Genomic DNA, 12,919 nt, shown 5'->3' with positions numbered 1-12,919 from the left:
TTTTTGCAAAATGTCTGGCTCCGGCCATTGCCTTTTGCAGACAAAGAAAAATTCAGATTTACCCATACTTAGATAACTGCCTTATTCAGGCAAACAGCTAGGAAAACTGCTCAAACACCTGGCCTTTGTAAAGGCACTACTAACCTCCCTAGTATACACAATCAACAAAATGAAATCCAAACAGGTGCCCATCCAAAGGATAATCTTCCTGGGAGCAAGTTTGGACACAACATCCCAGATGGCGTTCCTTACACCAGAGAAATACATTTTCCTGACAACCTACTTCTCTCAAGTAGCCACCAAGCCCCAGCTATCTGCAAGGAAGATCCTGCAAGCTCTGGGGTTCATGGCATCTTGCATACTACTCATTCCATGTGCCAGACTGCACTTGAGGAAACTTCAGTGGTACCTAAAAAGCCTTTGGTGTCAACACTCTCAAGACCTGGAAACTATTCTACCTATAATTCCTTGCCTCAGAAAGGAATGTCTTTGGTGGGCAACAGCATGCTCCCACAACAAGGGACTGCCCTTTTCCACACTCCCCACCACCCAGATCTTCACCACAGATGCATCAGACTACGCTTGGGGTGCACACCTGGATGGCAGGTGCATACAGGGCCAGTGGAGCCCTCAGGAAATCCCTCTGCACATCATTCAAAAAGAGAGGATGATTGTGCAGCTTTCAAACCCCTTCTCTCTCCAGGGGTTCTCCTAATTAAAACAGACAAATGACACTGTGATGTGGTACATTAACAAGCAGGGAGGGACTCACTCCTACCCACTATGCAGGCTGGCCATGACTCTCTAGCTCACAGCCTCTTCCATGCAACTACATCTGTTAGCACAATTCCTACCCGGCTCTCTAAACTCTCTGGCAGACCAATTAAGCAGAAACCTTCTGAACCTACACGAGTGGCAACTCAACAGAAGTACCTTCACCCTAATAACTCAGAAGTGGGGAACCCCGAAGGTCGACCTCTTTGCCTCTCACACAAACCATCAGCTCAGAAAATTCTGCACCAGGAAGCATCACTACATGGCTTGGAAAGTGGATGCCCTGTCCTTCCCCTGGGTCAATCTATCGGTCTATGCCTTTCCTCCCCTACCTCTCATCCCCAGGGTACTGCTCAAAATAAGGGAGGAAAAACCAAGGACCATTCTTATAGCTCCAGACTGGCCCCGGCAACACTGGTACCTCTTGCTGCGCAGCCTGTCCCCACTGCCTCCATGGCATCTTCCTCAGATTCCAAACCTCCTGACAAAGAGGGAAGGGGAATTCATGCATCCCAAATTGCAGACACTCAGTTTGGCAGCTTGGCTTATTCCCTAACCCCGAACCAATCTGCCATTCTAAGTAAACAGGTCCTGGATCTTATCTGTGAGGCCAGACGCCCTAGCACCAGAAAGTCTTATGCAGGTAAATGGAAAAGGTTTTGCACCTGGATCCAGGCTAAGGGAGCCAATACGGCACAGCCCTCCATCCCTCTCAGCCTGGATTACTTAGCTGACCTACTACACAGTGGTCTCTCTTTCTCCTGTATAAAAATTCATGCCTCTGCTATTTCTGCTCATTTTCCCACTGAGCAATCCCTTTTCTCACACCCTTTGATCAAACAGTTCCTCAGAGGAGCTAGCAACTTGAGGCCCCCCCACAGAAGGGCACCAACACCAGCTTGGGACCTTAACTTTGTCTTAGAAAAGCTCACCCTGCCCTTTCAAACCAGCTGGTTCTGCAGAGCTAAAATTTCTCTCCTGGAAGAGAGCTTTCCTTCTGGCCATCACTTCACCAGAAGAGTCCCTGAGCTGCAAGCACTCATGGCTGTGGAACCCTTCATCATCTTCCATTCAGACAGGGTATCCCTTATAACTAACCCTTCCTTCATGCCCAAGGTGGTGTCTGGTGTGGCTTTCAACCAATCCATTCATCTGTCCACCTTCTTTCCTAATCCCCATAACAAGGGGGAAAGGATTATTCACTCTCTAGATGTGCACAGACAGCTCAGATTCTATCTGGACAGGACTAAATCCTTCAGAAAGTCTGATCAATTGCTGGTTAGCTTTGCTACAGGGGCAGAAGGCAAAGCCATCTCCAAGCAAACCATTTCCAAATGGATACCACACTGCATCCATTTCTGCTACAAACAGCATGGAAAGCCTCCCCCAAGGGGGTCAGGACACACTCCACCAGAGCAGCTTCCACCTCTGCAACTTTCCTAAGAGGAGTCCCCACCAGAGACATCCTTGAGGCTGCCACTTGGACATCTGTTCACACTTTTACCAAGCATTACCACCTGCCTCTCTTCTCCAAATCCAGGGCAGGGTTTGCCTCTGCAGTCTTGCAGGGCATCCTAGCCAGCCCCTAGCTCCCTTGACTGCCTCCACCCATATCCTCAGCTTTGAGAATCTACCCAAATGTGATAACTGCAACAGTGAAACACGAAGAACATAGTACAGCTGTGTACACTTACCATAAATGTAGATGTTCGAGTGTATTCACTGTTGCAGTCCTGGTTCACCCCCCTCCATCCCCCTTTATTCTCTTTCTTTCCTTACATGGGACATATTGGTATTTAATTTCCATTGTTGGGGTTCCTCCACCAGAACCTGGCCTCTTACTTTGGGGACTCCTGACAGGTTAGTGCAAGAAGAACTGATGTAATGGCGTCGGCTGTCTTATTTTATACTACTGACGACATAACGTCAGTCCTCAAGAGACAGCAACTGATGCAGAAATACTAAGCCTCTGGTATTCGGGCCGGCCGAGTGCTACCCTGGCAGGGATCACCCAAATGTGATGACTGCAACAGTGAATACACTTGAACATCTACATTTATGATAAGTGTACACAACTGCACTTTTTATAACCTCAGCTGAATATCTGTTTAAAGCTTCTTCCATTTTTTCCAGACTTTTGTTATTTTAGTTAATATACTCCTTCAGTGTTTTATTTTCATCAGCTCTGAGTACATTTAACTTTTTTCCCTCTAGATACTTCATCATGTCTTGCACCAAAGCTGCAGTTTACACTGCTTTTTGCTGAACAGCTACAGAGTTCATCGCAGTGTTTTTTTAGGTTCTCTGAGTTTCTTTTTTGTTGGCATCCAGGCACTGCACTTACTAGCTAAACACTAAAATTTACCCAAAAAGAGAAGTTCACTGGCTCTGTTTTCTGAGTTTCTGTTTTCACACTGTGAGAGCTGAAATTAAGCCATCTTGGAAGTCCCCTACCTTTAGAGAAACCTTGAGACTAATAAAGTACACTGTGTACTGGCCCCCGATCCCCACTGTTTCCAATAAATATCTTAATATGTTGCTGGGGAGTTCATGACTGTAGCATCCAGAGGGGAATTCCAGATGGTTCACTCATAATTTTGACTGCAGTGATATTTTAATTATGGCAGCTGTCAAGGGTATCTTCTCATGTGGAGAAACTTGGGTAATGTATTTCTGGTGGCCCTTTCATGGAGGAGATTCTGTTCTGCTAGCCTTCAGAAAATATGGAGGATGACCTTTTTAGGAGCCTAGGGGTCCTTTCCACTGTGGAAGATTTCTGGGAGTGCCCTTCAGTCACCGCTAGCTTTTCTTCTTCTTTCAGACTTATCCATCATTCTAAGATACAGAAGCCTCTTTGCAGATGGAGAAATACACTCAATCATTACTTAGTCCTGCCACTTCCAATGCCACCAAGTCATCCAGGATGAATCTTTCTTTAGTACAATGTAGGGCTACCTGTTGGGGTGGTCTCTGAAGTTTGCCTCCAGTTGAGGAGCTGTCATAAAGGATTAGTAGATCCTACATATTGAATGGCCACATCTTATAACTGTTAGGCCCTTCTTTGACAAGATTTTGTTTTGAGATCCAGCTGTTGTTGCAGAACTCTTAGGACAGGTCCAGACTGTTATCCTCAGAGGCCACATGGGCTATGCCTCATTTATTTAATACAACTCAAAGTATTGTACAGTAGTGTCTGTTTCAAAGTTGGAAGCAGGCATCTGTCCCATACTGACCCTTAGGGACTTTAGTGAGTGCATCAAGTTTATCAGGTACTAGATGACTTCCCAAGTGGTCATACCCCTTGCTGTTTTTATTGGTGTTGCTGGATTACTTTTCATACATCAGAATTTGGAGTCAGCAGAGGAGATTCCTTTGATCTGCTCCCTGTGGACACCATTTTCAGTACCGTAAGTTGCCTTTTGGACTTTACTCAAAACTCAGGGTGTTTGCGTAAACAGTTGTGGCAAGGGTGAGGTCTTGAAGAAAAAGCAGCAGTGTCATGTGTTTCCTTAGGCAGACAACTACTCCTAATGGCAACATCAAATCCTTTGGGGGTGGCACCCATGTACCTCATGGACAGGGGTAGCTAGTGTTGATCACAGACCCACTGAATTTATAAATTTGTTCTGCGAGGTACCCAAAAAGAACAAATGGGAATACTTGATTGACATGGCTAGGTTTGTAAAGGAGGGCCACTAGCCTAGTAACCTCCTGTGAACCTCTGTGGTGTCATGTTAGATATTTTCTTTTTGTTGGCCATGGAGTTGAATGCTATCTAGTGTCAGTCATTCCCACCTACAGAGAGGGCCTAGGAAGTTGTGAATTTGGCAGGCTGGGAAAGCAAGTAGAGAAGATTCTAAACCCAGATCCTCTTGCAACTTCTGGGCTTAAAGGGATACTATGATCTTCGTGGCAGTGTTTGTAAGTCTGAGGGTGTAGGTGTTGTAGTAGACTGAATGGACTGCAATATATCATTAACTGCATAACTACCATATGCTCAAGGTTCTGCTGCTGAATTCAAATCTCTGCCTCCAGACCCTAGAATGCTAGACAATCCTCACCAACTTACAGGTTCCTTCAGCCAGTTACATTGCAAGTGCCTGCCATTTATGCTTTACTGACTGAGTAAACTTTGGCAGTTCACCTCAACTCCTTCATGGTTCAAAGAAAATGATTCCCCTTGGAGAAGAGGCACAGCATCAACCAGCTGGAGCTATGTGCAGGCCTCCTCTTCCTAAAGACCTTTGAGTAGGGGCTGTTTTTGGGATACTTTCAGATTTAGTATGACTACATTTCTTTTGTGTGGTACCAAAGCAAGCAAGGAGCCATATGGCCATATCACGTTGTGCAGAGACATACACAATGCTATCACACACTCAACAGTTCACTTTGGGATAGTGGTTCTTGCCTGCCTCTTGTCACTACTTTAATGACAAGACCTGAGTAGGAGTGTGGAGGCATGTCAAAGCGTGGGGAGCCAGTACTGGGAAAGGTGTGGGCATGGCCATGCAAGCCAGTGGCAGTAACCCTCGTTGGCTCGTGGGGAAACATGCATGTCCCAGTAGCTCAACAGGTAGCACATTCACCTTTAGTCCTAGAAACCCAGATGTCTGTGAGTTCTAATCCCACACTGTGTAGATGGATTAATTTTTCATGGGCAGTCATCACTAAATGCAATCTTGGGTACTGACTAGCATTTCTATGGTATTACATTGGGACGAAACGTTTAGGCTTAAAATGGCATCTGGGTCGATAGCCTAGTAATCTCTTAAGAGCAGACAAGGAGGAATAAGCAACCCTTGCAGTGATGCAAGTGTTCATGTCACTACCAGGAGTGGGGTTATGCTAACTTAAAGAAAAGGCTCTTGTTGCTGGGATGCCAGCCAGCAGGATTATAGAGCACCTTTGTAGGTTATAGGTTCATAGGTTCATAGGTTAGTACTAGGCTAAATGCCTTTGTGGGCCATTTTAAGCCTAGCCAGTTACCCCATCTGAGAATCAAACCCTCTACCTTGTGTTTGTAAGGTAAACATCTTAACCATTATGCCAACCACCCACCCACCTAGATACTAGGATGATGTTCCCCTCCCCCAGACACGGTAGGGTTTGATCTATGGGATGTTTAATTGTTAGAAGGCACAGGAGCAAATATAATGCCAAAAAAAAAAATACTGCTTCAGCTTGTATTGTCTTTTGCTTGTTGGCAAGTACAGCCACATACTTAGGTGAGGGCTTATTGTTGTTAACTTACTTTGATATATGCAGGTCAGACTTAGGGTGTGCATTTTCATATAATAGCAAATGTATTAAGATAATTATTTTCCCAGAGGATGTCAGTTGCTTTGAAGTACACATTTCCTTAAACTGTTAGAAAAGAGTGTCTTAAATGTATTCAGGAATAAACTCTGTAGAAATTTTCTTAAATTAGTTACGTAAGGCTTTAGAATGCACACTAAGTCAGCCATTTATGACCTTACCAGTCTGTCGATAATGACTGAACAACTCTCAGGTCTGTGCATTTAGGCATCCAATAAAGCCCCATCTATGGCTAAAAATGTATTTCTTTAGCTTCTGGTAATTGTGGACATACATTCCCTCCAAGAGTATGCATGTCTTCAGCATGGCTCTAGTTAGATGATAGAAAGTGTTCTGGTCCAGTGGGGCCAGTATTGCCCCTCTCTCTGCATACCTCTCAAAATTCATGAGGTAGGCTTCACATCTTCATCAAAACCAAGCTTCTTCATTGGGTTACTGGCTTCATTGTTCCCAGTGTAGTTACTGATTGGTGCACGATAGTCATAACTTATTGCTGAACTGTAACAACATATTGGTGAGTTCATCAAATCTTGATCAGTGACGGCAAACCCTTCTTGCTGGGGCACACTTGTTTCAGCAAGTTGTAGCAGTTTCTGTTTAGTACTGTCAAGCATACTTTGCAGTTTTTTGACAGCTGCATTTGTAGCTGCATGTTTTCTGCCATTTTCTCAAGTATTTATCAGTGTCTGTGGCAGACTGTACCAAAGCTTTAATTATTTCTTTCATTTTGGAGCTGGACAGCTTTAATTATTTCGTTCATTGTGGATATAGGCACAGTAGCTATAGCCCACATAAAGGCAGCTATAATTATACACACGTTGCAGTATACACAGTAAGGCTACTTTCAACACAAATTTTCCCAGGAGTCCGCAAACCAGAGATGGGGAAAAAGGTCTCATTCTCAACATTAGTCAGCAACAGTTTTTCACTCCAAATTACAGATGATGAAAATTTACTTAAGAGTACAGGCAGTCAGGAAAGTTTAAAAATTTGCAGTTTGTATGAAAATTGCATTGTCCATTTGATTTTTATAATCACAAAGCCAACATTTTTACATAAAGTGCATTTTTAAAACAAATTAAACACAAAGTCCTTTACTGCAGGATGCTTGAGTAAACACACAAAGAAAATAGTCTCTATGCTGGTTTCAGCACAAAATTTAGTGAAAAGAAAATCTCTCTCTTTCAGGATAGTGGGAGATAAAGAATAAAAAGAAACTCAGTTGTAAGTTCACACACTTTCCCTAGTGTAATAAACAGTACTTAAACACAGTTCATCTACCAAATAAGAAGATAGTTCACAGCTTCCCTGTCCATGATAACAGCTTCATCCAGGTAGGTTGCATTTCCTGAGAATTTCCAAGAAACCTGGCTTTCTTTCAGCTTTCACTTATGCAAAACAACTGTTGGACCTTCCTCTAGTGTTAAGGTAATCCTCCAAGGTGCCTTTTTCCAAAGACTCAGTATGGACTCTGGCCTCTGATGCAGAGTGCTGTCCAAGATATTTCAGGCAACTGTTATGTCTCCATGTAGTGCTCCTTTTCCTCATATAGTCCCTGGAGCATCTCTTTGTTCTGTGTCTGCCTTCACTAACATGCTGTCTGGGAATTATAGGTCCTGTTTTGGTGTATGGTGTTGCTAGAAAGTCAGATTCCTGTCCCAGCTCATCTGGACCTAGATTATTCCTGGCCTGCAATCATCTGGGACATATTCTTAGCAGTTTGGCAAACACATTGATGGCTACACAGAGCATCATTGTAGCTGTCTGCAAGTCTTTCATGATATCAATACAATAGTGGCTTCAGAAACCCGTCTGTCTTGAGGAGTGTTTGCTTTGAACATTTTGAAACTTAGTTGGTTCCTATTGCCAATTTATGCGTATTTACAAATCTGAGTCCCATTCTGTCAAATGTGTTTGTGTTTTCTTCATAATCTTTATTCCAGAATGCCATCTCTGCTTTGCAGTAGCTGTTGAGTCATTTCTATTTGAAAATATACGAATGTGCTGCTCACAAACATGATTATGAATAACTTGTTTTACAGCAATTTGCTAAAAGTTAATACTGCTTGAACTTTGTAATTGCAACATATGAAGTAATTTATAAAATGTAAGGGTTTATGAAAATATTTTGTAAAAAATGTATCCTATTTTTACAGGATGAAGATGAGTTATCATACAGTATGGATGAAAGTGGTATCATAATAGAACATCGGAATACTTTCCAAAACTTAAGTGACTTATTGCAAAAAGAAGGTAGCACACTTAATGCTTGCCAGCCAGAAAACCTGGAAGTGGACTGGAAAGAGATTGATGATACATTATGTTTGGAAGGCATGAATACAGACTGGAGCAAAGAGACAAGCAAGTTTTGTTGTACATCAGAGACTGCAGACTGGAATGAGGATATTGATGATGATTCTTGTGTGGAAGCAGCTGAAGATACTGAACTGTGCTTAGCCGCAGATGATGATCTACACAAGCAGAGCACTGCAGAATTAGAAGTACCAGATGATCTTATGCTGGCAGCTGCTGGACAGAGTGAAGCTTCTTGGGATACTGATATCACCTAGTGCACAGCACCTAAACAGTTTGAACTATCAAGCCTTTTCTGAAAACTTCCTTTTGTTGTCAGCAATATTTACTGTAATTCAAAACAGTATGGTGGATAGTGTGGGAAAATTTCAGATTGTTCTGTCTGAAAACAGTTTGCATTTATTTAATACAGAAATGCACTGCTTGAATATAGAAGTCTGAAATACCCGAATATGCTCACTGTTGAAGCTAGAGCATTTTGGAGTAAAACCTAGACGACCGGATACAAGTCCTAGATCAATGTTATTGATCTTTGGAAGAAGCATTCTCAGTCATCAGGCTCAATATGTAGAACATATGGCCGGGTGGGGGGATGGCATAATGGTTAAGGGTGGGGGGATGGCATAATGATTAAGGTATTTACCTTGCAGATACAAGGTGCAGGGTTTGATTCTCACATGGGGTAGTTGGCTAGGCTTAAAATGGCCCACAAGTGCAGTTAGCCTAGTACAAACCTATCAAACCTATCAACCACTAGGTGATACTCTGAAAGCAGATATTCATTTAGTTCCCATTAGGCGGCAGCATCCTAGTTTTTTTGGAAGAGTCTTTTGTCACTTACATGCTATTATCAAGGAAAGAAGTTATCTTAGTTCATTAGCATTCTACTGAAAAAGTGGTTTAGTAGATTGTGCTATTTTGCATTTATGTAAAAAAAAAAAATGTATATATATCCCCTGTATATCTTGGTGACATTTTCAACCCAATATATTCTGAAATTATTAAGTAATTTCCATTAATTTTGCTTTGAAAATCTAATTAGTTTTAACAAGTGTTAGTTTTTATTTCCAAGCTCAAAGTCATGAACTGAGATATATAAAGAGTTCAACTCATCTAACAGAAAGTTCTTTGCATCCTTTCAGATGAAACAGCAGGTAGACTGATGGCTTCACATATGCAATCAACAGAATCCATCCATACATCCTCAACCCCTTTTCCCATTTTTGCATATGGGGTTGGGGTGTTGCTTCACCAGCAACAATCATCTCGAAGCAAGGTTTACACCGCCGGGTACTAGCCCTGCCACGGTAGTTCATTTGTACTACTCACTCGCACATACACTCTCACCTACGGCCAGTTTTGAGTGTATAATCCACCTGCTGAGTGTCTTTGGAATGTCTGAGAAAACTACAGCTCCCAGAGAAAACTGATGTGACTGCAGGGAGGACATGCAGACTCCGCACAAAAGGCACCCCAGATGAGAATCAGACTGGGGAATCTCTTGCTCTGAGGCAACAACACTAACCGCTGCACGACCGCAGCCATCAGGTGCAGTCAGCAGAATGCCATTCTAAAAGATGAATCCATTTTAATGCTTTATCTATCAGTTTCCACATTTTTCATCCAAGCTAATATTTGTTGGTGATATCCAGACATACCTGAAGACATAGGGTTTCTTTTTGTAAAAACAGAGCCATGTTGTAAACCCAAGGATTCATCAGTTCAAATAATACCTATCTTTTGGACACTTCAGATCTAGATTAGAAGTAACCACGAGTCAGGCCCACCCTTTTGACTGAAGTTCCAGAGGCAGCCTGTGAACCAACTTCTTTAAATGTAGCACCATCTGCTTCAGGGCTGTAAACAGGTTCATAAATGTGTACTAGGCTAACAACCACCAGGGTCTTTAAAAGCCAAGCCATGCAACCCAACCCAGTTTTGTCCCAGAGTACCTTGGAAGCCTATATGGTGGAGTATATTAGTAAAGAGATAGCTAAAGGTTATGTGTTGGGGTATGTTAGTTGGGGATTCATTTACTTACTGTTGATCTCTGTCCATCAGAGGCATGGGGGCCAGACCAAGGTGAATTTGCAAGGTCCCATCCAATGATCAAGATTTCGTTTGAATAAGGTCAGGGATGAACTCTGCTTCACGGAGGTGCAGAGCTTATTCCATAGTGCATGCATCCTTTGAGACACATATCAGTGTCTGCAGCATGTTCTATTTATGTCGTAGGCAAAGTTCAGGTCTTTATATCTGCTGTTTCTGGTGCTGTTTGTTTTGTGGATATGCAAGAGAACCTTCAGAGCTGGATCTGTGGATGCCTTATATGCCAGGCATAGATCACCTCTCAGTGGTTTGTAGGAGACTGAGTACAGAGATAGGTCCTTAAGGCAATCTGTGTAGGACAGGGTATTCATACCCTGGAATGTCCTAATGAGAATCTTTTGAGGGCATTAGAGCTGTTGCAAGTGCCTGGTTAGGTGCATGCCAAAGGGAGCATTGTACTCAATGATGGGTCTGATAAGGGCTGAGTAGAGTGGGTACTATAACTTCCTTGGGCCTGGATGCCATACTCTTGCCTATGAGTTCAGCAACATAAAATAATTTTCTTATTATCTTGACTATGTGTTAGTCAAAGGACAGATTAGAGTGTACATATGTTCCAAGATCCCTAACTATTGGGTCAACTCTTAGGTGTGTTTTACTGATAGAGTAATTAGCTTGTATGGACGATTTCCCATAGAGCACTATAATGCATTTCTTTGCATTAAGTTTTAATCCATGGCTTTGGCACCAGCCATTTGTTTGTGTTAGATCTCTATAGGATGTTAGTATCATGGGGGAAATCTGTGACAGCTCCCAATTTACAGACATCGGTTTTCTTGATGAGCTAGAGGCCTTTGACATTAGCCTTGACTTCTGAGAAGTAGATGCCAAACAGGAATGGACCCAGTACGGAGCACTGGGGGTACTCTTCTGCTGACCAGTCTCCCTGTGTAGATGGTCTCGCTAATCCTGACTTTTTGCGTAGGTCTGAGAGTTTGTAAACAGTACCTGAGTGGGTATTGTATCAAGTGCCTTGGCCAAGTTGAGGTAGGTGGTATGCACTGATTTCCCCTCATCCATAGCCTTGATGAACCTCAAAGAATTCTACCAGGTTGAGTAGGTAAGACCTTCCCTCAAGCCAAACTGGGATAGATCAAGTGTCTAGTTTGTGAATGTCCTTGTTGATTGTTTCCTGACCTCATAATTGGCCTTGATGGGCTTCATTAGATGTTACTTTTTTGTTTAGTTATATCAGAGAGCTCATGTCTCTATGAGTGTTTCTTTTTCTGATTATGTCAATGACTTTTTTTTCTTTTGTTATATACCATGTTAAGTTAAGGATTCTACCAGTATGGTTTGTTTTTGGTGTTAGATTTGGGTTTACTTCTGGTAGGTGTGGCAGCCTCAATGCAACCATTTACATGTTTGTACAGGTTTTCTGTGGATAATTCTACAAAGGTAGCTGCATTCTTGGGGTTTGAGGGAACCATGAATTTTGCAAATTGTCTCTTAATAGGATGTAGTTTGCTTTAGAATAGTTACTAACTGTTATGGGTTTAGTTGGATTTTCTGAGTTGACTTTTATTTTGAGTGAGACAGCTTTGTGGTCTGACTCCACCAATGAGGATGTGATATGGGGAGTGGGGGGGGGTGCACTGCTCTTCCACGTTACTGTATACTAGGTGTCCAGTATGTTTAATCCTCTGGTTGGAGTGCACCTTATGTAGAACAAGGTATTCATGTCGATAAAGTCCAGGAAGTGTTGTGCCTGTGAGTTAGAGGCAACATATGTTTCCCAGTCTGTAGACTGGTAGTTAAAGTCTTTCATGAATAGGGTATTTGGTTGGATGGTGAATGCTTCTAGTTGGTCTATGTAAGAGTTGTAAGCTTTATGGGTCATAGAGGGTGACCTCTAGCTGGTCAGGATATGGTAAGGACCTTCGTCTATGGAGACATAGACGTGGATGAACTCCAGGGCATCATCCTGTTTAATCAGCCTGGAGTTGTATTTGTTGCTAACGCAGATTGAGATACCTACACCTTTTGCCCCTGTCTGTGCTATTGTTGGTCTAAATGTATGGGCGGCACTGTAGCCTTGGATTGCTGTACTTTCTGTGACTGTAAACCAAGTCTTTTAACAGCACAGATGTCTACATTATCTAGAGTGAGGAGAACTTGAAAGGCATTGAGTTTCTTGTTTAGGCTTCTAGCATTGTTCAGTAACACCTTAAGGTTGCTGTGATTTTATTTTATTTATTTTTTTGCTATGTCAGTTGTTTTTTTCATTTTGACATTGCCTAAAAAGGCTCTATTGGGGTGTCTGAAGTTTTTGCCAATATCCAAAAGTCCAGGGGGAACAGGTGCAGATAGATCATCCTTGCAAGGTAACATGGTCTGTTAACCAAGTCCTGCCATGCTGTTAGATATTGAATCCTCTCAGAGTGACACCAGAAGCTAAGCCAATTAT

At 42.5% G+C, this 12,919-nt stretch overlaps 1 protein-coding gene across 1 annotated transcript in view; it reads left to right on the top strand.

The window, feature by feature from the left end:
- PRIMPOL (primase and DNA directed polymerase) overlaps positions 1-9,408 on the top strand; it is a 1,324,073-nt gene extending 1,314,665 nt beyond the window's left edge. Inside the window, exon 12 of the mRNA XM_044089849.1 lies at positions 8,247-9,408. Coding sequence (XP_043945784.1) covers positions 8,247-8,660 — 414 coding nt within the window. The 3' untranslated portion in view covers positions 8,661-9,408. The remainder of the gene's footprint in view (positions 1-8,246) is intronic.
- The last annotated feature ends 3,511 nt before the right edge of the window (positions 9,409-12,919 follow it).

Source organism: Protopterus annectens, chromosome 12.part0, assembly GCF_019279795.1.
Source record: "Protopterus annectens isolate FY-2018-M chromosome 12.part0, PAN1.0, whole genome shotgun sequence".
Taxonomy (NCBI): Eukaryota; Metazoa; Chordata; order Ceratodontiformes; family Protopteridae; genus Protopterus; species Protopterus annectens.
Note: the sequence above shows the minus strand (reverse complement) of the source record. Positions and strands in the feature narration are given on the sequence as shown.